This window comes from Pezoporus occidentalis, unplaced genomic scaffold (assembly GCF_034315485.1).
Source record: "Pezoporus occidentalis ecotype Australia unplaced genomic scaffold, CSIRO_AGI_Poc_V1 ctg1612, whole genome shotgun sequence".
Lineage (NCBI taxonomy): Eukaryota > Metazoa > Chordata > Aves > Psittaciformes > Psittacidae > Pezoporus > Pezoporus occidentalis.
This window is the reverse complement of record NW_026913440.1, coordinates 1-20,122: the sequence shown is the minus strand read 5'-3', so window position 1 is coordinate 20,122 and position 20,122 is coordinate 1. Positions and strand designations below refer to the sequence as shown.

At 60.3% G+C, this 20,122-nt stretch overlaps 1 protein-coding gene across 2 annotated transcripts; it reads right to left on the bottom strand.

The window, feature by feature from the left end:
- Positions 1–1,142: 1,142 nt before the first annotated feature.
- On the bottom strand, positions 1,143–19,602 carry LOC134160646 (cytochrome P450 11B, mitochondrial-like). 2 transcript variants are annotated; one of them, XM_062612851.1, is made up of 8 exons: positions 19,538–19,602; positions 16,443–16,642; positions 14,570–14,776; positions 13,409–13,596; positions 10,702–10,913; positions 9,703–9,781; positions 5,562–5,753; positions 1,143–1,302 (listed from the first exon to the last, which is right to left on the bottom strand). In XM_062612851.1, exons 1-8 carry the CDS (start codon positions 19,600–19,602, stop codon positions 1,189–1,191), a joined length of 1,257 nt encoding a protein of 418 aa, XP_062468835.1. In that variant the 3' UTR covers positions 1,143–1,188. The 2 variants fall into 2 exon arrangements, with proteins under 2 accessions (XP_062468835.1, XP_062468836.1); XM_062612852.1 differs by lacking the exon at positions 19,538–19,602 and adding an exon at positions 19,139–19,197.
- Positions 19,603–20,122: the final 520 nt, after the last annotated feature.

The following is a 20,122-nucleotide window of genomic DNA, read 5'->3' as shown; positions in this document are numbered from 1 at the left end:
TGGGGGGGCAATGGGGGTCAATGGGGGGCATTGGGGTGCAAGGGGAGGGATGGGGCGGGCAATAATGGGTGGGAATGGGGTGAGTGGGGCCATGGGGGGGCAAATGGGGGCTATGGGGGGGGCAATGGGGGGCAATGGGGGGCAATGTCCGCTGTGTGGGGCAGGGGGGTGCAGTGGGACCCCCCCCCACTGCCATATGGGGTCTCCTCTGTGCCCCATGGAGACCTTTGGGGTCCCCTGCCCCCCCCAGACCCCCCCATATGGGGCCACCAAGGAGCCTGCAATGAAAGTTTATTGGGGGTCTGGGGTCCCAGCAGCCCTGGGGCAGCCCCTGCAATTTACATATGATTTGCATGTGATTTACATATGATTTGCATGTGATTTACATATGATTTGCGTGTGGTTTGCATAGGATTTACGTGTGATTTGCATTGCGTTGCGTACTGTCTGCATGCGCTTTACGTGTGATCTGCATGTAGTTCGCGTGATTTGCATGCGACTTGCATGTGCTTTACACGTGATTTGCATGAGAGCTGCATGTAGTTCACGTGATTTGCATGTGCTTTACATGGGAGTTGCATGTAGTTCACAGGATTTGCATGTGATCTGCATGAGATCTGCATGTAGTTCTCAGGATTTGCATGTGCTCTACATGTGATTTGCATGAGAGCTGCATGTAGTTTGCATGATTTGCATGTGCTTTACTGGGAGTTCCATGAGAGTTGCATGTAGTTTGCGTGATTTGCATGTGATTCGCATGATTTACATGTGCTTTACATGTGATTTGCATGTGATCTGCATGCGTTTCATGTAGTTTGCATGATTTGCATGTGCTTTACATGGGAGTTCCATGAGAGTTGCATGTAGTTTGCGTGATTTGCATGTGATCTGCATGTAGTTTGCATGATTTACATGTGCTTTATATGTGATTTGCATGCGCTTCATGTAGTTCGCATGATTTGCATGTGCTTTACATGTGATTTGCATGTGATCTGCGTGAGAGTTTCACATCATTTGCCTGATTTGCATGTGCTTTACATGTGATTTGCATGTGATCTGCATGAGAGTTTCGTGTAGTTCGCCTGATTTGCATGCGCTTTGCATGTGATCTGCATGAGAGTTTCACGTAGTTCGCCTGATTTGCATGCGCTTTGCATGTGATTTGCATATGATCTGCATGGCCCCGGCTCAGTCCAGGATGCGGAAGGTGAGGAGCGGCGACGTCTCCGGCATGAGGATGAAGCGGAACACGGTGGGGATGTCCTGGGTGGACACAGCCTCGATGCTGAAGTTGCGCAAGACCTGGGGGGGGCGGGGCCAAGAGGTTGGGGCAAGGCCATTGGGTGAAGGGAAGACGTCATTGGGTCAAGGGAAGACGTCATTGGGTGAAGGGAAGGCGTCATTGGGTCAAGGGAAGGCGTCATTGGGTCAAGGGAAGACGTCATTGGGTGAAGGGAAGACGTCATTGGGTCAAGGGAAGACGTCATTGGGTCAAGGGAAGACGTCATTGGGTGAAGGGAAGACGTCATTGGGTCAAGGGAAGGCGTCATTGGGTGAAGGGAAGACGTCATTGGGTCAAGGAAGACGTCATTGGGTGAAGGGAAGACGTCATTGGGTCAAGGGAAGGCGTCATTGAGTCAAGGGAAGATGTCATTGGGTCAAGGGAAGGCGTCATTGGGTGAAGGGAAGACGTCATTGGGTCAAGGAAGACGTCATTGGGTGAAGGGAAGGCGTCATTGGGTCAATGGAAGACGTCATTGGGTCAAGGGAAGGCGTCATTGGGTCAAGGGAAGACGTCATTGGGTCAAGGGAAGACGTCAATGGATCAAGGGAAGATGTCATTGGGTCAAGGGAAGGCGTCATTGGGTCAAGGAAGATGTCATTGGGTCAAGGGAAGGCGTCGTTGGGTCAAGGGAAGGCGTCATTGGGTCAAGTGAGATGTCATTGGGTCAAGGGAAGGCGTCATTGGGTCAAGGGAAGACGTCATTGGGTCAAGGGAAGACGTCATTGGGTCAAGGGAAGGCGTCATTGGGTCAAGGGAGATGTCATTGGGTCAAGGGAAGGCGTCATTGGGTCAAGGGAAGACGTCATTGGGTCAAGGGAAGGCGTCATTGAGTCAAGGGAAGACGTCATTGGGTCAAGGGAAGGCGTCATTGGGTCAAGGGAAGACGTCATTGGGTCAAGGGAGACGTCATTGGGTCAAGGGAAGACGTCATTGGGTCAAGGGAAGACGTCATTGGGTGAAGGGAAGACGTCATTGGGTGAAGGGAAGATGTCATTGGGTCAAGGGAAGGCGTCATTGGGTCAAGGGAAGACGTCATTGGGTGAAGGGAAGACGTCATTGGGTCAAGGGAAGACGTCATTGGGTCAAGGGAAGACGTCATTGGGTGAAGGGAAGACGTCATTGGGTCAAGGGAAGGCGTCATTGGGTGAAGGGAAGACGTCATTGGGTCAAGGAAGACGTCATTGGGTGAAGGGAAGACGTCATTGGGTCAAGGGAAGGCGTCATTGAGTCAAGGGAAGATGTCATTGGGTCAAGGGAAGGCGTCATTGGGTGAAGGGAAGACGTCATTGGGTCAAGGAAGACGTCATTGGGTGAAGGGAAGGCGTCATTGGGTCAATGGAAGACGTCATTGGGTCAAGGGAAGGCGTCATTGGGTCAAGGGAAGACGTCATTGGGTCAAGGGAAGACGTCAATGGATCAAGGGAAGATGTCATTGGGTCAAGGGAAGGCGTCATTGGGTCAAGGAAGATGTCATTGGGTCAAGGGAAGGCGTCGTTGGGTCAAGGGAAGGCGTCATTGGGTCAAGTGAGATGTCATTGGGTCAAGGGAAGGCGTCATTGGGTCAAGGGAAGACGTCATTGGGTCAAGGGAAGACGTCATTGGGTCAAGGGAAGACGTCATTGGGTCAAGGGAAGGCGTCATTGGGTCAAGGGAGATGTCATTGGGTCAAGGGAAGGCGTCATTGGGTCAAGGGAAGACGTCATTGGGTCAAGGGAAGGCGTCATTGAGTCAAGGGAAGACGTCATTGGGTCAAGGGAAGGCGTCATTGGGTCAAGGGAAGACGTCATTGGGTCAAGGGAGACGTCATTGGGTCAAGGGAAGACGTCATTGGGTCAAGGGAAGACGTCATTGGGTGAAGGGAAGACGTCATTGGGTGAAGGGAAGATGTCATTGGATGAAGGGAAGGCGTCAGTGGGTCAAGGGAAGACGTCATTGGGTCAAGGAAGACGTCATTGGGTGAAGGGAAGACGTCATTGGGTGAAGGGAAGACGTCGTTGGGTCAAGGGAAGGCGTCGTTGGGTCAAGGGAAGACGTCATTGGGTCAAGGGAAGGCGTCATTGGGTCAAGGGAAGGCGTCATTGGGTCAAGGGAAGGCGTCATTGGGTCAAGGGAAGGCGTCATTGGGTCAAGGGAAGACGTCATTGGGTCAAGGGAAGACGTCATTGGGTCAAGGGAAGGCGTCATTGGGTCAAGGGAAGACGTCATTGGGTCAAGGGAAGACATCATTGGGTGAAGGGAAGGCGTCATTGGGTCAAGGGAAGACGTCATTGGGTGAAGGGAAGACGTCATTGGGTGAAGGGAAGGCGTCATTGGGTCAAGGGAAGATGTCATTGGATGAAGGGAAGGCGTCATTGGGTCAAGGGAAGACGTCATTGGGTCAAGGAAGACGTCATTGGGTCAAGGGAGACGTCATTGGGTGAAGGGAAGGCGTCATTGGGTCAAGGGAAGGCGTCATTGGGTGAAGGGAAGACGTCATTGGGTGAAGGGAAGACGTCGTTGGGTCAAGGGAAGACGTCATTGGGTGAAGGGAAGACGTCATTGGGTCAAGGGAAGACGTCATTGGGTGAAGGGAAGACGTCGTTGGGTCAAGGGAAGATGTCATTGGGTCAAGGGAAGACGTCATTGGGTGAAGGGAAGACAACCCAATCATGGACTCAACCCAACGCATCATGGTCTCTCAACTGAGACCCACACCCGAGACCCATAACTGGGACCCACAACCGAGCCCCAAAACTGAGCCCTACAACCGAGCCCCCATCCGAGCCCCCAACCAAGCCTCACAACTAAGACCCACAACCGAGCCCCCCAACTGAGCCCCACAACCAAACCCTACAACTGAGCCCCCCAACCGAGCCCCACAACCGAGCCCCCCCAACCAAACCCTATAACCGAGGCCCCCAACTGATACCCAGAACTGAGACCCCCAACTGAGACCCACAATCAAGACCCACAACCGAGCCCCCCAACTGAGCCCCACAACCAAACCCTACAACCGAGCCCCCCAACCAAGCCACCCAACCGAGCCCTGCCCCACAACCGAGCCCCACAACCGAGACCCCCAACCAAACCCTACAACTGAGCTCCCAACTGAGCCCCACAACCGAGCCCCACAACCGAGCCCTGCCCCCCAACCGAGCCCCGCAACCGAGCCCCCCAACCAAACCCTACAACCGAGCCCCCCAACCGAGCCCCCCAACCGAGCCCCCCAACTGAGCCCCACAACCAAACCCTTCAACCGAGCCCCCCAACCGAGCCCTGCCCCCAAACCGAGCCCCACAACCAAACCCTACAACCGAGCCCCCAACCGAGCCCCCCAACCGAGCCCCCCAACTGAGCCCCACAACCGAGCCCCACAACCGCGCCCTGCCCCCCAACCGAGCCCCCCAACCGAGCCCCCCAACTGAGCCCCACAACCGAGCCCCACAACCGAGCCCCACAACCAAACCCTACAACCGAGCCCCCAACCGAGCCCCCCAACCGAGCCCCCCAACTGAGCCCCACAACCAAACCCTACAACCGAGCCCCCCAACCGAGCCCCCCAACCGAGCCCCACAACCAAACCCTACAACCGAGCCCCACAACCGAGCCCCACAACCAAACCCTACAACCGAGCCCCCAACCGAGCCCCCCAACCGAGCCCCCCAACTGAGCCCCACAACCGAGCCCCACAACCGAGCCCCACAACCAAACCACCCAACCGATCCCCCCAAACGAGCCCTGCCCCCCAACCGAGCCCCCCAACCGAGCCCCCCAACCAATCCCTACAACCGAGCCCCCCAACCGAGCCCCCCAACCGAGCCCCACACCCCAACCGAGCCCCCCAACCGAGCCCCCCAACCAAACCCTACAACCAAGCCCCCCAACCGAGCCCCCCAACCGAGCCCCCCAACCAAACCCTAGAACTGAGCCCCCCAACCGAGCCCCCCAACCGAGCCCCCCAACCAAACCCTACAACCAAGCCCCCCAACCGAGCCCCCCAACCGAGACCCACAACCAAACCCTAGAACTGAGCCCCCCAATCAAGCCCCACAACCAAGCCCCACAACCGAGCCCTGCCCCCCAACCGAGCCCTGCCCCCCAACCGAGACCCCCAACCGAGCCCCCCAACCAAACCCTACAACCGAGCCCCCCAACCGAGCCCCCCAACCGAGCCCCCCAACCGAACCCCCTCAATCAAATCCCCGAACCCATCCCCCTAACAAACCCCCCCATTGCCCCCCATCACCCCCCATGGCCCCCCATGGCCCCCCATGACCCCCATCGCCCCCCGGCTCACGTGGATGAGGAACAGCATCATCTCGGCCTCGGCCAGGCGCCGGCCGATGCACTGCCGGGCCCCGAACCCGAACGCCAGCGCCTTGAAGCTCTTGTCCCCATTGGCCACCCAACGCCATGGGTCGTAGCGATGGGGCTGGGGGAACACGTCCGGGCTGCGCCCCATAGCGTACAGGGACACCTGGCACAGGGTCTGGGGGGAGCATGGGGGTCAATGTGATGGGGTCCCCCCATTCACCCCACATCTGCCCCATTGATGCCCCATAGCGTACAGGGACACCTGGCACAGGGTCTGGGGGGTGTGGGGGTCAATGTGATGGGGTCCCCCCATTCACCCCACATCTGCCCCATAGCGTGCAGGGACACCTGGCACAGGGTCTGGGGGGTGTGGGGGTCAGTGTGATGGGGTCCCCCCATTCACCCCACATCTGCCCCATTGATGCCCCATAGCGTACAGGGACACCTGGCACAGGGTCTGTGGGGCGTGTGGGGGTCAATGTGATGGGGTCCTCCCCATTCACCCCACATCTGCCCCATAGCGTACAGGGACACCTGGCACAGGGTCTGGGGGGAGCATGGGGGTCAATGTGATGGGGTCCCCCCCATTCACCCCACATCTGCCCCATAGCGTACAGGGACACCTGGCACAGGGTCTGGGGGGTGTGGGGGTCAGTGTGATGGGGTCCTCCCCATTCACCCCACATCTGCCCCATAGCGGACAGGGACACCTGGCACAGGGTCTGGGGGGTGTGTGGGGGTCAGTGTGATGGGGTCCCCTCATTCACCCCACATCTGCCCCATAGGGTACAGGGACACCTGGCACAGGGGCTGGGGGGAGCATGGGGGTCAATGTGATGGGGTCCCCCCCATTCACCCCACATCTGCCCCATTGATGCCCCATAGCGGACAGGGACACCTGGCACAGGGTCTGTGGGGTGTGGGGGTCAATGTGATGGGGTCCCCCCATTCACCCCACATCTGCCCCATTGATGCCCCATAGCGTACAGAGACACCTGGCACAGGGTCTGTGGGGTGTGGGGGTCAATGTGATGGGGTCCCCCCATTCACCCCACATCTGCCCCATAGCGTACAGGGACACCTGGCACAGGGGCTGTGGGGCGCGTGGGTCAATGTGATGGGGTCCCCCCATTCACCCCACATCTGCCCCATAGCGTACAGGGACACCTGGCACAGGGTCTGTGGGGAGCATGGGGGTCAATGTGATGGGGTCCTCCCCATTCACCCCACATCTGCCCCATTGATGCCCCATAGCGTACAGGGACACCTGGCACAGGGTCTGTGGGGTGTGGGGGTCAATGTGATGGGGTCCCCCCATTCACCCCACATCTGCCCCATTGATGCCCCATAGCGTACAGGGACACCTGGCACAGGGTCTGCGGGGAGCATGGGGGTCAGTGTGATGGGGTCCCCTCATTCACCCCACATCTGCCCCATTGATGCCCCATAGCGTACAGGGACACCTGGCACAGGGTCTGCGGGGAGCATGGGGGTCAATGTGATGGGGTCCCCCATTCACCCCACATCTGCCCCATAGCGTACAGGGACACCTGGCACAGGGTCTGCGGGGAGCATGGGGGTCAATGTGATGGGGTCCTCCCCATTCACCCCACATCAGCCCCATTGATGCCCCATAGCGTACAGGGACACCTGGCACAGGGTCTGGGGGGTGTGGGGGTCAATGTGATGGGGTCCCCTCATTCACCCCACATCTGCCCCATTGATGCCCCATAGCGTACAGGGACACCTGGCACAGGGTCTGCGGGGAGCATGGGGTCAGTGTGATGGGGTCCTCCCCATTCACCCCACATCTGCCCCATTGATGCCCCATAGCGTACAGGGACACCTGGCACAGGGTCTGTGGGGTGCATGGGGGTCAATGTGATGGGGTCCCCCCATTCGCCCCACTTCTGCCCCACATCTGCCCCATAGCGTACAGGGACACCTGGCACAGGGTCTGGGGGGTGTGGGGGTCAATGTGATGGGGTCCCCCCATTCACCCCACATCTGCCCCATAGCGTACAGGGACACCTGGCACAGGGTCTGGGGGGTGTGGGGGTCAGTGTGATGGGGTCCTCCCCATTCACCCCACATCTGCCCCATTGATGCCCCATAGGGTACAGGGACACCTGGCACAGGGTCTGGGGGGAGCATGGGGGTCAATGTGATGGGGTCCTCCCCATTCACCCCACATCAGCCCCATTGATGCCCCATAGCGTACAGGGACACCTGGCACAGGGTCTGGGGGGTGCATGGGGTCAGTGTGATGGGGTTCCCCTCATTCACCCCACATCTGCCCCATTGATGCCCCATAGCGTACAGGGACACCTGGCACAGGGTCTGTGGGGTGTGGGGGTCAGTGTGATGCGGTTCCCCCTCATTCACCCCACATCTGCCCCATTGATGCCCCATAGGGTACAGGGACACCTGGCACAGGGTCTGGGGGGTGTGGGGGTCAGTGTGATGGGGTCCCCCCATTCACCCCACATCTGCCCCATTGATGCCCCATAGCGTACAGGGACACCTGGCACAGGGTCTGGGGGGTGTGGGGGTCAGTGTGATGGGGTCCCCCCATTCACCCCACATCTGCCCCATAGCGTACAGGGACACCTGGCACAGGGTCTGGGGGGTGTGGGGGTCAATGTGATGGGGTCCTCCCCATTCACCCCACATCTGCCCCATAGCGTACAGGGACACCTGGCACAGGGTCTGTGGGGTGCATGGGGGTCAGTGTGATGGGGTCCCCTCATTCACCCCACATCTGCCCCATTGATGCCCCATAGCGTACAGGGACACCTGGCACAGGGTCTGTGGGGAGCATGGGGGTCAATGTGATGGGGTCCTCCCCATTCACCCCACATCTGCCCCATAGCGTACAGGGACACCTGGCACAGGGTCTGTGGGGAGCGTGGGGGTCAATGTGATGGGGTCCCCCCATTCACCCCACATCTGCCCCATTGATGCCCCATAGCGTACAGGGACACCTGGCACAGGGTCTGCGGGGTGTGGGGGTCAATGTGATGGGGTCCCCCTCATTCACCCCACATCTGCCCCATTGATGCCCCATAGCGTACAGGGACACCTGGCACAGGGTCTGCGGGGAACATGGGGGTCAGTGTGATGGGGTCCCCCCCTTTCACCCCACATCTGCCCCATTGATGCCCCATAGCGTACAGAGACACCTGGCACAGGGTCTGTGGGGTGCATGGGGGTCAATGTGATGGGGTCCTCCCCATTCACCCCACATCTGCCCCATTGATGCCCCATAGCGTACAGGGACACCTGGCACAGGGTCTGGGGGGGGTGTGGGGGTCAATGTGATGGGGTCCCCCCATTCACCCCACATCTCCCCATTGATGCCCCATAGCGTACAGGGACACCTGGCATAGGGTCTGTGGGGAGCATGGGGGTCAGTGTGATGGGGTCCCCCACATTCACCCCACATCTGCCCCATTGATGCCCCATAGCGTACAGGGACACCTGGCACAGGGTCTGGGGGGGGCGTGGGGGTCAATGTGATGGGGTCCCCCCCATTCACCCCACATCTGCCCCATAGCGTACAGGGACACCTGGCACAGGGTCTGGGGGGAGCATGGGGGTCAATGTGATGGGGTCCCCCCATTCACCCCACATCTGCCCCATAGCGTACAGGGACACCTGGCACAGGGTCTGTGGGGTGTGGGGGTCAGTGTGATGGGGTCCTCCCCATTCACCCCACATCTGCCCCATAGCGTACAGGGACACCTGGCACAGGGGCTGTGGGGAGCGTGGGGGTCAATGTGATGGGGTCCCCCCATTCACCCCACATCTGCCCCATTGATGCCCCATAGCGTACAGGGACACCTGGCACAGGGTCTGGGGTGTGTGGGGGTCAATGTGATGGGGTCCTCCCCATTCACCCCACATCTGCCCCATAGCGTACAGGGACACCTGGCACAGGGTCTGGGGGGTGTGGGGGTCAGTGTGATGGGGTCCCCGCATTCACCCCACATCTGCCCCATTGATGCCCCATAGCGTACAGGGACACCTGGCACAGGGTCTGGGGGGTGCATGGGGGTCAGTGTGATGGGGTCCCCCCCATTCACCCCACACGTGCCCCATGGTGACCCCCACTTTGCGCTTACCCCCGCGGGCACCCGGTACTTGTGGAGCACCACGTCCGTGGCCGGGTACCGCTGCACCGTGACCCCCACCGGGTACAGCCTGGGATGGGGATGGGGATGGGGGGCACAATGGGGCGGGGGGGAGGGTGTGGGGCTGGGGGGGCCAAGGGGCACCAGGGACCCCCCAGTGACCCCCAAATCCCCCCAAGTGACCTCACGGTGACCCCCCAGTGACCCCCAAGTGCCCCCCAAATCCCCCCAGGTGACCTCACGGTGACCCCCAATAACCTCACAGTGACCCCCCAATGACCCCACAGTGACCCCATCATGACCCCACAATGACCCCACAATGACCCAACAGTGACCCCAAGATGGTCGCACAATGACCCCACAGTGACCCCACAATGACCCCACCATGACCCCACAGTGACCCCAAAGTGACCCCACAGTGACCCCACAGTGACCCCACAGTGACCCCCCAAGTGCCCCCCAAATCCCCCCCAAGTGACCCCACAGTGACCCCCAATAACCTCACAGTGACCCCCCAATGACCCCGCAGTGACCCCATCATGACCCCACAATGACCCCACAGTGACCCTACCGTGACCCCACAGTGACCCCACAATGACCCAACAGTGACCCCAAGATGATCCCACAATGACCCCACCATGACCCCACAGTGACCCCACAATGACCCCACAATGACCCCACAGTGACCCCACCATGACCCCACAGTGACCCCACCATGACCCCACAATGACCCCACTGTGACCCTACCGTGACCCCACAATGACCCCACAGTGACCCCACCATGACCCCACCATGACCCCACAGTGACCCCACAATGACCCCATCGTGACCCCACAATGACCCCGCAGTGACCCCACCGTGACCCCACCGTGACCCCACAATGACCCCACAATGACCCTACAATGACCCCACAATGACCCCACAGTGACCCCTCCATGACCCCATGACCCCCCCGTGACCCCCCCATGACCCCGCCCCTCCCCCCCTCACCTCAGGGTCTCTTTGATGGCCGCTTTCAGCAGGGGGAGGCTCCCGAGCAGCGCCTGGGGGTCAGGGGGCGCCGGCCCCGCCCCCTCGGGCCTTGGCCCCGCCCCCTCGAGGCTCGGCCCCGCCCCCGCCGCGCGCAGCTCCTCCCTCAGCGCCCGCTGCACCCGCGGGTTCCGGCCCAGCTCGAAGAGGGTGAACAGGAGCGGGACGGCGGTCTGGGGGGCGGGGTCACGTGACCCACGGCGGGGACCCACACCCGAGACCCACAACCGAGACCCACACCTGAGACCCATAACTGAGACCCATAACTGAGACCCATAACTGAGACCCACACCCGAGACCCATAACTGAGACCCACACCCGAGACCCATAACTGAGACCCACAACTGAGACCCACACCCGAGACCCATAACTGAGACCCATAACTGAGACCCACACCCGAGACCCATAACTGAGACCCATAACTGAGACCCACACCCGAGACCCATAACTGAGACCCACACCCGAGACCCATAACTGAGACCCATAACTGAGACCCACACCCGAGACCCATAGCTGACACCCACACCTGAGACCCACACCTGAGACCCACACCTGAGACCCATAACTGAGACCCACACCTGAGACCCACACCCGAGACCCATAACTGAGACCCACACCCGAGACCCACAACCGAGACCCATAACTGAGACCCATAACTGAGACCCACACCCGAGACCCATAACTGAGACCCACACCTGAGACCCATAACTGAGACCCATAACTGAGACCCACACCCAAGACCCATAACTGAGACCCATAACTGAGACCCACACCTGAGACCCATAACTGAGACCCATAACTGAGACCCACACCCAAGACCCATAACTGAGACCCATAACTGAGACCCACACCCAAGACCCATAACTGAGACCCATAACTGAGACCCATAACTGAGACCCATAACTGAGACCCACACCCGAGACCCAGAACTGAGACCCACACCTGAGACCCATAACTGAGACCCATAACCGAGACACACACCCGAGACCCATAACTGAGACCCACACCCGAGACACACACCAGAGACCCACAACTGAGACCCATAACTAAGACCCTCAACTGAGACCCATAACTAAGACCCTCAACTGAGACCCATAACTGAGACCCACACCTGAGACCCACACCCGAGACCCATAACTGAGACCCACACCTGAGACCCACACCCGAGACCCATAACTGAGACCCACACCTGAGACCCATAACTGAGACCCACACCCGAGACCCATAACTGAGACCCACACCTGAGACCCATAACTGAGACCCACACCCGAGACCCAGAACTGAGACCCACACCTGAGACCCATAACTGAGACCCATAACCGAGACACACACCCGAGACCCATAACTGAGACCCACACCCGAGACACACACCAGAGACCCACAACTGAGACCCATAACTAAGACCCTCAACTGAGACCCATAACTAAGACCCTCAACTGAGACCCATAACTGAGACCCACACCTGAGACCCACACCCGAGACCCATAACTGAGACCCACACCTGAGACCCACACCCGAGACCCATAACTGAGACCCACACCTGAGACCCATAACTGAGACCCACACCCGAGACCCACACCCGAGACCCACACCTGAGACCCACACCTGAGACCCATAACTGAGACCCATAACTGAGACCCATAACTGAGACCCACACCCGAGACCCATAACCGAGACCCATAACTGAGACCCAGAACCGAGACCCATAACTGAGACCCATAACTGAGACCCATAACTGAGACCCACACCCGAGACCCATAACTGAAACCCATAACTGAGACCCGTAACTGAGACCCATAACTGAGACCCATAACTGAGACCCATAACTGAGACCCATAACTGAGACCCATAACTGAGACCCACACCCGAGACCCATAACTGAGACCCATAACTGAGACCCATAACTGAGACCCATAACTGAGACCCACAACCGAGACCCACACCCGAGACCCATAACCGAGACCCACACCCGAGACCCACAACTGAGACCCATAACTGAGACCTCCCATTACGCCCCCATCCCTCCCCATGCCCCTCCCATCCCCTCAATCCCCCATGACCCCCCCATGACGCCCCAATCCCCCTCCCATCCCCCCCCATGACCCCCCATCCCCCCCATGACCCCCCATGACCCCCTATGACCCCCCAATCCCCCTTCCATCCCCCCCCATGACCCCCCCATCCCCCCATCCCCCCCATCCCCCCATGACCCCCCCCGCCCCTCCCCCCCCCACCGTGTCCAGCCCCCCCGCCGTGAACTCCGTCATGACCCCCCCCCATCCCCCTCCCATCCCCCCCATGACCCCCCCATCCCCCCATCCCCCCCATCCCCCCCCTCCCCCCATGACCCCCATGATCCCCCCATGCCCCCATCCCCCCCCATGACCCCCCCATCCCCCCCATCCCCCCCTTGACCCCTCCCCCCATGACCCCCCCATGATCCCCCCATGCCCCCATCCCCCCCATGACCCCCCCCATCCCCCCCATCCCCCCCTTTGACCCCTCCCCCCCATGACCCCCCCATGATCCCCCCATGCCCCCATCCCCCCCTCCCCCCCTCACCGTGTCCACCCCCCCCGCCGTGAACTCCGTCATGACCCCCCCATCCCCCCCATCCCCCCCATCCCCCCCGCCCCTCCCCCCCCCCGCTGCCCCTCCCCCCCCTCACCGTGTCCACCCCCCCCGCCGTGAACTCCGTCACGTTCGCTTTGATGGAGTCCAGCGGGAGCCGGGCCTGGAGCAGGAGCTGAGCCAGGAGCCCCCCCCCGGAGCCCCCCCCAGGCCCCGCCCCCTCGGGCCCGAGCCCCGCCCCCCCCCGGCAGAAGGCGCGGTAAATGCGTTGGATGCTCTCGTCCGCTGGGGGGAGACAGAGAGGGGGGGGAGGGGTCAAAGGGGGGGAGGGGGGAGGGGTTAAAGGGGGGGAGGGGGGGAGGGGTGAAAGGGGGGATGGAGGGGAGGGTCAAACTGGGGGATGGGGGGTGAGGGGTCAAAGGGGGGGCATGGGGGGGAGGGGTCAAAGGGGGGGATGGGGGAGGGGTTAAGGCGGGGGATGGGGGGCAGGGGTCAAAGGGGGGGAGGGGTCAAAGGGGGGGATGCGGGGGAGGGGTCAAAGGGGGGGATGGGTTAAAGGGGGGGGATGGGGGGGAGGGGTCAAAGGGGGGAGGGGTCAAAGGGGGGATGGGATGGGGGGAGGGGTTAAGGGGGGGATGGGGGGGAGGGGTCAAAGGGGGGGAGGGGTCAAAGGGGGGGATGGAGGGGAGGGGTTAAGGGGGGGGATGGGGGAGGGGTCAAAGGGGGGGATGGGGGGAGGGGTCAAGGGGGGGGATGGGGGGAGGGGTCAAAGGGGGGGAGGGGTCAAAGGGGGGGAGGGGTCAAAAGGGGGGATGGGGGAGGGGTCAAAGGGGGGGATGGGGGGGAGGGGTCAAAGGGGGGATGGGGGAAGGGGTCAAAGGGGGGATGGGGGAAGGGGTCAAAGGCCCATATGGGGTGTCCAATGGGTACCCCATAGGGGGTTGCCCATAGGGTGTTCCCCATAGGGGGTGTCCATGTGGTGCCCCACAGGGGCCGCCCCATAGCAAGCACCCCATAACGGCTGCCCCATAACGGCCGCCCCATAGCAAGCGCCCCATAACGGCCGCCCCATAGCGAGTGCCCCATAACGGCTGCCCCATAGCGAGCACCCCATAACGGCCGCCCCATAGCAAGCGCCCCATAACGGCCGCCCCATAGCGAGTGCCCCATAACGGCCGCCCCATAGCGAGTGCCCCATAACGGCCGCCCCATAGCGAGCGCCCCATAGCGAGCGCCCCATAGCGAGCGCCCCCCTCACCGTGCTGGAAGATGACGTCCCACGCCCTGAGGTGCTCCTGCCATAGGGGGGGGGGCAGGAGGCGCAGGACGATGGGGGGCAGGAAGAGCAGGGGGGGGGTGGTCCTCAGCATCGCCTCCAGCGCCCCCAGGAAGCGCTGGGCCCCCCCCGGGGCCTCGCCGCCCCCCAGCAGCCCCAGGCGCTCCCCATAGAGGGCGTAGCTGCTGGCTGCAGGCAATGGGGCGGGATGGGGATGGGGGGGAAGAGTCAACCACAGGGTCCAATCCCCATCCCTATCCCATCCCCCCCCATCCCCATGCATCCCCATCCCCATCCTGTCCCATCCCATCCCCATCCCCATCCCCATCCCTATCCCATCCCCCCCCATCCCCATGCATCCCCATCCCCATCCCCACCCCCATCCCCATCCCCATCCCATCCCCATCCCCACCCCCATCCCCATCCCCATCCCCATCCCCATCCCCACCCCCATCCCCATCCCCATCCCCCTCCCATCCCCATCCCCATCCCCACCCCCACCCCCATCCCCACCCCCATCCCCACGGACGCTGCGGTGCCTCCATCCCATCCCCATCCCCATCCCCATCCCCATCCCATCCCATCCCCATCCCCCTCCCCATCCCCATCCCCATCCCCCTCCCCCTCCCCATCCCATCCCATCCCCATCCCCACCCCCATCCCATCACCATCCCATCCCATCCCCACACCCCTGACATCCCATCCCCGTCCCATCCCCACCCCCATCCCATCCCCATCCCACCCCCATCCCATCCCCTTCCCATCCCATCCCCATCCCACCCCCATCCCATCCCACATCCCCATCCCATGTCCCCATCCCCATCCCATCCCCCCCCATCCCCACACCCCCCCATTCCCATCCCCACCCCCATCCCCATCCCCACCCCCATCCCCATGGGGTCTCCCATTGATGTCTCCCATTGAGCTCTCCCATTGATGTCAACCATTGGGGTTTCCCATTGGTTCTCCCATTGGATCCCCCATTGACCTCTCCCATTGGATCCCCATTGACCTCTCCCATTGGATCTCCCATTGACCTCTCCCATTGGATCTCCCATTGACCTCTCCCATTGGATCCCCCATTGACCTCTCCCATTGGATCCCCATTGACCTCTCCCATTGGATCCCCCATTGACCTCTCCCATTGGATCCCCCATTGACCTCCCCCATTGGATCTCCCATTGACCTCTCCCATTGGATCCCCCATTGACCTCTCCCATTGGATCCCCCATTGACCTCTCCCTTTGGATCTCCCATTGACCTCTCCCATTGGATCCCCCATTGACCTCTCCCATTGGATCCCCCATTGACCTCTCCCATTGGATCCCCATTGACCTCTCCCATTGAGCTCTCCCATTGAGCTCTCCCATTGGATCCCCATTGACCTCTCCCATTGGATCCCCCATTGACCTCTCCCATTGACCTCTCCCATTGGATCCCCATTGACCTCTCCCATTGGATCCCCCATTGACTTCTCCCATTGGATCCCCCATTGACCTCTCCCATTGGATCCCCCATTGACCTCTCCCATTGGATCCCCATTGAGCTCTCCCATTGGATCCCCCATTGAGCTCTCCCATTGGATCCCCCATTGACCTCTCCCATTGGATCCCCCATTGACCTCTCCCATTGGATCCCCATTGACCACTCCCATTGGACCCCCCATTGACCTCTCCCACTGTATCCCCCATTGACCTCTCCCATTGGATCCCCATTGACCTCTCCCATTGAGCTCTCCCATTGGATTCCCATTGAGCTCTCCCATTGGATCCCCCATTGACCTCTCCCATTGGATCCCCATTGACCTCTCCCATTGGTCGCCCCATTGGGGTCTCCGCCCCCCAACCCCTCTCACCCTCGAGCGTGAAGCGGAAGAGCAGGGGGTGGGGGTCGATGGTGAGGGCCCCGCTCGGGCTCTGCCGCAGGCGCTGCCCCAGGGCGGCCGCGAAGTCCCTGGCGACGGCGTCCAGGTGGGGCAGGAAGCGGCGCGCGCCCGTGGGGCTCAGCAGCGCCGGGTTCAGAGCCAGGCGGTCCGAGCGCCACGACGGCCCGTTCCTGCGCGGGACCCACGGCAACCGTGGACACATGGACCCATAGCAACCATGGACCCATAGCATCATAACATCAGAGCCCCATAGCATCAGAGCCCCATGGCAACCGTGGACCCATGGACCCAGAGCAACCGTGGACCCATAGCACCCAGAGCAACCATGGACCCATAGCATCATAACATCAGAGCCCCATAGCAACCATGGACACATAGCAACCATGGACCCAGAGCATCATAACATCAGAGCCCCATAGCAACCATGGACACATGGACCCATAGCAACAATGGACCCATAGCAACCATGGACCCATAGCATCATAACATCAGAGCCCCATAGCAACCATGGACACATGGACCCATAGCAACAATGGACCCATAGCAACCACGGACCCATAGCATCATAACATCAGAGCGCCATAGCAACCATGGACACATGGACCCATAGCAACAATGGACCCATAGCAACCACGGACCCATAGCATCATAACATCAGAGCCCCATAGCATCAGAGCCCCATGGCAACCATGGACCCATAGCAACCATGGACCCATAGCATCATAACATCAGAGCCCCATAGCATCAGAGCCCCATGGCAACCATGGACCCATAGCAACCATGGACCCAGAGCAACCATGGACCCATAGCATCATAACATCAGAGCCCCATAGCAACCATGGACACATAGCAACCATGGACCCATAGCATCATAACATCAGAGCCCCATAGCAACCATGGACACATAGCATCATAACATCAGAGCCCCATAGCATCAGAGCCCCATGGCAACCATGGACCCATAGCAACCATGGACCCATAGCAACCATGGACCCATAGCATCATAACATCAGAGCCCCATAGCAACCATGGACACATGGACCCATAGCAACAATGGACCCATAGCAACCACGGACCCATAGCATCATAACATCAGAGCCCCATAGCATCAGAGCCCCATGGCAACCATGGACCCATAGCAACCATGGACCCATAGCATCATAACATCAGAGCCCCATAGCATCATAACATCAGAGCCCCATAGCAACCATGGACCCATAGCAACCGTGGACCCATAGCATCATAACATCAGAGCCCCATAGCATCAGAGCCCCATGGCAACCATGGACCCATAGCAACCATGGACCCATAGCAACCATGGACACATAGCATCATAACATCAGAGCCCCATAGCATCAGAGCCCCATGGCAACCATGGACCCATAGCAACCATGGACCCATAGCAACCATGGACCCATAGCATCATAACATCAGAGCCCCATAGCAACCATGGACACATAGCAACCATGGACCCAGAGCAACCATGGACCCATAGCAACCGTGGACCCATAGCAACCATGGACCCATAGCATCATAACATCAGAGCCCCATAGCAACCATGGACACATAGCAACCATGGACCCATAGCAACCATGGACCCATAGCAACCGTGGACCCATAGCAACCATGGACCCATAGCATCATAACATCAGAGCCCCATAGCAACCATGGACACATAGCAACCATGGACCCATAGCAACCATGGACCCATAGCAACCGTGGACCCATAGCACCCAGAGCAACCGTGGACCCATGGACACAGAGCAACCATGGACCCATGGACCCATAGCATCATAATATCAGAGCCCCATAGCATCATAGCCCCATAGCAACCATGGACCCATAGCCACATAGCAACCATGGACCCATGGACCCATAGCAACCGTGGACCCATGGACCCAGAGCAACCGTGCACCCATAGCAACCGTGGACCCATAGCATCATAACATCAGAGCCCCATAGCATCAGAGCCCCATGGCAACCATGGACCCATAGCCACATAGCATCGATGACCACCAACCCCAAGCCCCCCATGTTGACCACTAACCCCATGACCCCCAACCCCATGACCACCCATGTTGACCCCCAACCCCATGTTGACCACCAACCCCATTCCCCCCCAATGACCACCCCCGGTGCCCCCCATGATGACCCCCAACCCCATGACCCCCATGTTGACCCCCAATACCATGTTGACCCCATCCCCATGTTGACCCCCATCCCCATTGTTGACCCCCATCCCCATGTTGACCCCCATCCCCATGTTGACCCCATCCCCATGTTGACCCCATCCCCATTGTTGACCCCATCCCCATGTTGACCCCATCCCCATGTTGACCCCATCCCCATGTTGACCCCATTCCATTGTTGACCCCATCCCCATGTTGACCCCATCCCCATGTTGACCCCATCCCCATTGCTGACCCCCATCCCCATTGTTGACCCCATCCCCATGTTGACCCCATCCCCATGTTGACCCCATCCCCACGTTGACCCCATCCCCACGTTGATCCCATCCCCATGTTGACCCCATCCCATTGTTGACCCCATCCCCATGTTGACCCCATCCCCATGTTGACCCCATCCCCATGTTGACCAACCCCATGACCCCCAACCCCATGACCCCCATGTTGACCCCCATCCCGCCCCACACGTTGCCCCCTTACAGCAGGAAGAGCCCTCTCTTGTGGTTGCGCAGGCGGCGATGGGCGCTCCGGGCCTCCATCCCCATTGTTGACCCCATCCCCATGTTGACCCCATCCCCGTGTTGACCCCCATCCCCATGTTGACCCCATCCCCATTGTTGACCCCATCCCCATGTTGACCCCATCCCCATGTTGACCCCATCCCCATGTTGACCCCATCCCATGTTGACCCCATCCCCATGTTGACCCCATCCCCATGTTGACCCCATCCCATGTTGACCCCATCCCCATGTTGACCCCATCCCCATTGTTGACCCCATCCCCATGTTGACCCCATCCCCATGTTGACCAACCCCATGACCCCCAACCCCATGACCCCCATTGTTGACCCCCATCCCGCCCCCCACGTTGCCCCCTTACAGCAGGAAGAGCCCTCTCTTGTGGTTGCGCAGGCGGCGATGGGCGCTCCAGGCCTCCAGCCCCATTGTTGACCCCCATCCCCATGTTGACCCCCATCCCCATTGTTGACCCCATCCCCATGTTGACCCCATCCCCATGTTGACCCCATCCCCATGTTGACCCCATCCCCATGTTGACCCCCATCCCCATGTTGACCCCATCCCCATGTTGACCCCCATCCCCATGTTGACCCCATCCCCATGTTGACCCCATCCCCATGTTGACCCCATCCCCATGTTGACCCCCATCCCCATGTTGACCCCATCCCCATATTGACCCCATCCCCATATTGACCCCATCCCCATGTTGACCCCATCCCCATTGTTGACTCCCATCCCCATTGTTGACCCCCATCCCCATGATGACCCCATACCCATTGTTGACACCCATCCCCATGTTGACCCCATCCCCATGTTGACCCCATCCTATTGTTGACCCCATCCCCATGTTGACCCCATCTCCATGTTGACCCCATCCGCATTGTTGACCCCATCCCCATGTTGACCCCATCCCCACGTTGACCCCCAGCCCCATTGTTGACCCCCA

What these genes read in the sequence shown, in the direction of transcription:
- LOC134160646 (XM_062612851.1), bottom strand. Translation starts at nt 19,602, where the DNA reads ATGGGGCTGGAGGCCTGGAGCGCCCATCGCCGCCTGCGCAACCACAAG. An exon ending in GGACGTCATCTTCCAGCACG is followed by an intron (nt 13,597 to 14,569) that starts GTGAGGGGGGCG and finishes GTCTCCCCCCAG; the next exon opens with CGGACGAGAGCATCCAACGC. An exon ending in AGTACCGGGTGCCCGCGGGG is followed by an intron (nt 5,754 to 9,702) that starts GTAAGCGCAAAG and finishes TGCTCCCCCCAG; the next exon opens with ACCCTGTGCCAGGTGTCCCT.